The 307-nt window shown below is 62.9% G+C and overlaps 1 protein-coding gene across 1 annotated transcript in view; it reads right to left on the reverse strand.

The window, feature by feature from the left end:
• Positions 1 to 165: 165 nt before the first annotated feature.
• Positions 166 to 307, reverse strand: part of TADA3 (transcriptional adaptor 3) — a 2,123-nt gene continuing 1,981 nt past the window's right edge. Inside the window, 1 exon segment of the mRNA XM_009078467.1 lies at positions 166 to 307. This exon segment is cut by the window's right edge and continues 23 nt beyond it. Within this exon segment, the coding sequence (XP_009076715.1) occupies positions 166 to 307 (142 nt within the window).

A 307-nucleotide genomic window follows, 5' to 3' on the forward strand; every position in this document is an offset into this window, starting at 1 on the left:
GTGACAGCCCCAGGCAGGGAGGGCACAGCAGCAGGGCTCTGTCACCTGGGTGGGGAGGCCAAGCAGGCCCAGGGCGTGCGGGGGGCTGTGCCTGCTCCATCCCACACTGGCAGGGCAGTGCCCTGCAGGTGAAGTTCATAGAGAATGGGGGGTCCTCAGCCCTTGCTACCCATCCAGCAACTTGAGGATGCTCTCCCTCTCCTTCAGGGTCTTCCAGGCCTGGTCCTTCTCTTTCTTGGTGGGTGTCCGTTTCTTCTGCCGGGCAGCCATGATCTTGCGGAAGGCCTCCATCACCTCATTGTCAGCC

The sequence above is a fragment of the Acanthisitta chloris genome, unplaced genomic scaffold (assembly GCF_000695815.1).
Source record: "Acanthisitta chloris isolate BGI_N310 unplaced genomic scaffold, ASM69581v1 scaffold34940, whole genome shotgun sequence".
NCBI lineage: Eukaryota > Metazoa > Chordata > Aves > Passeriformes > Acanthisittidae > Acanthisitta > Acanthisitta chloris.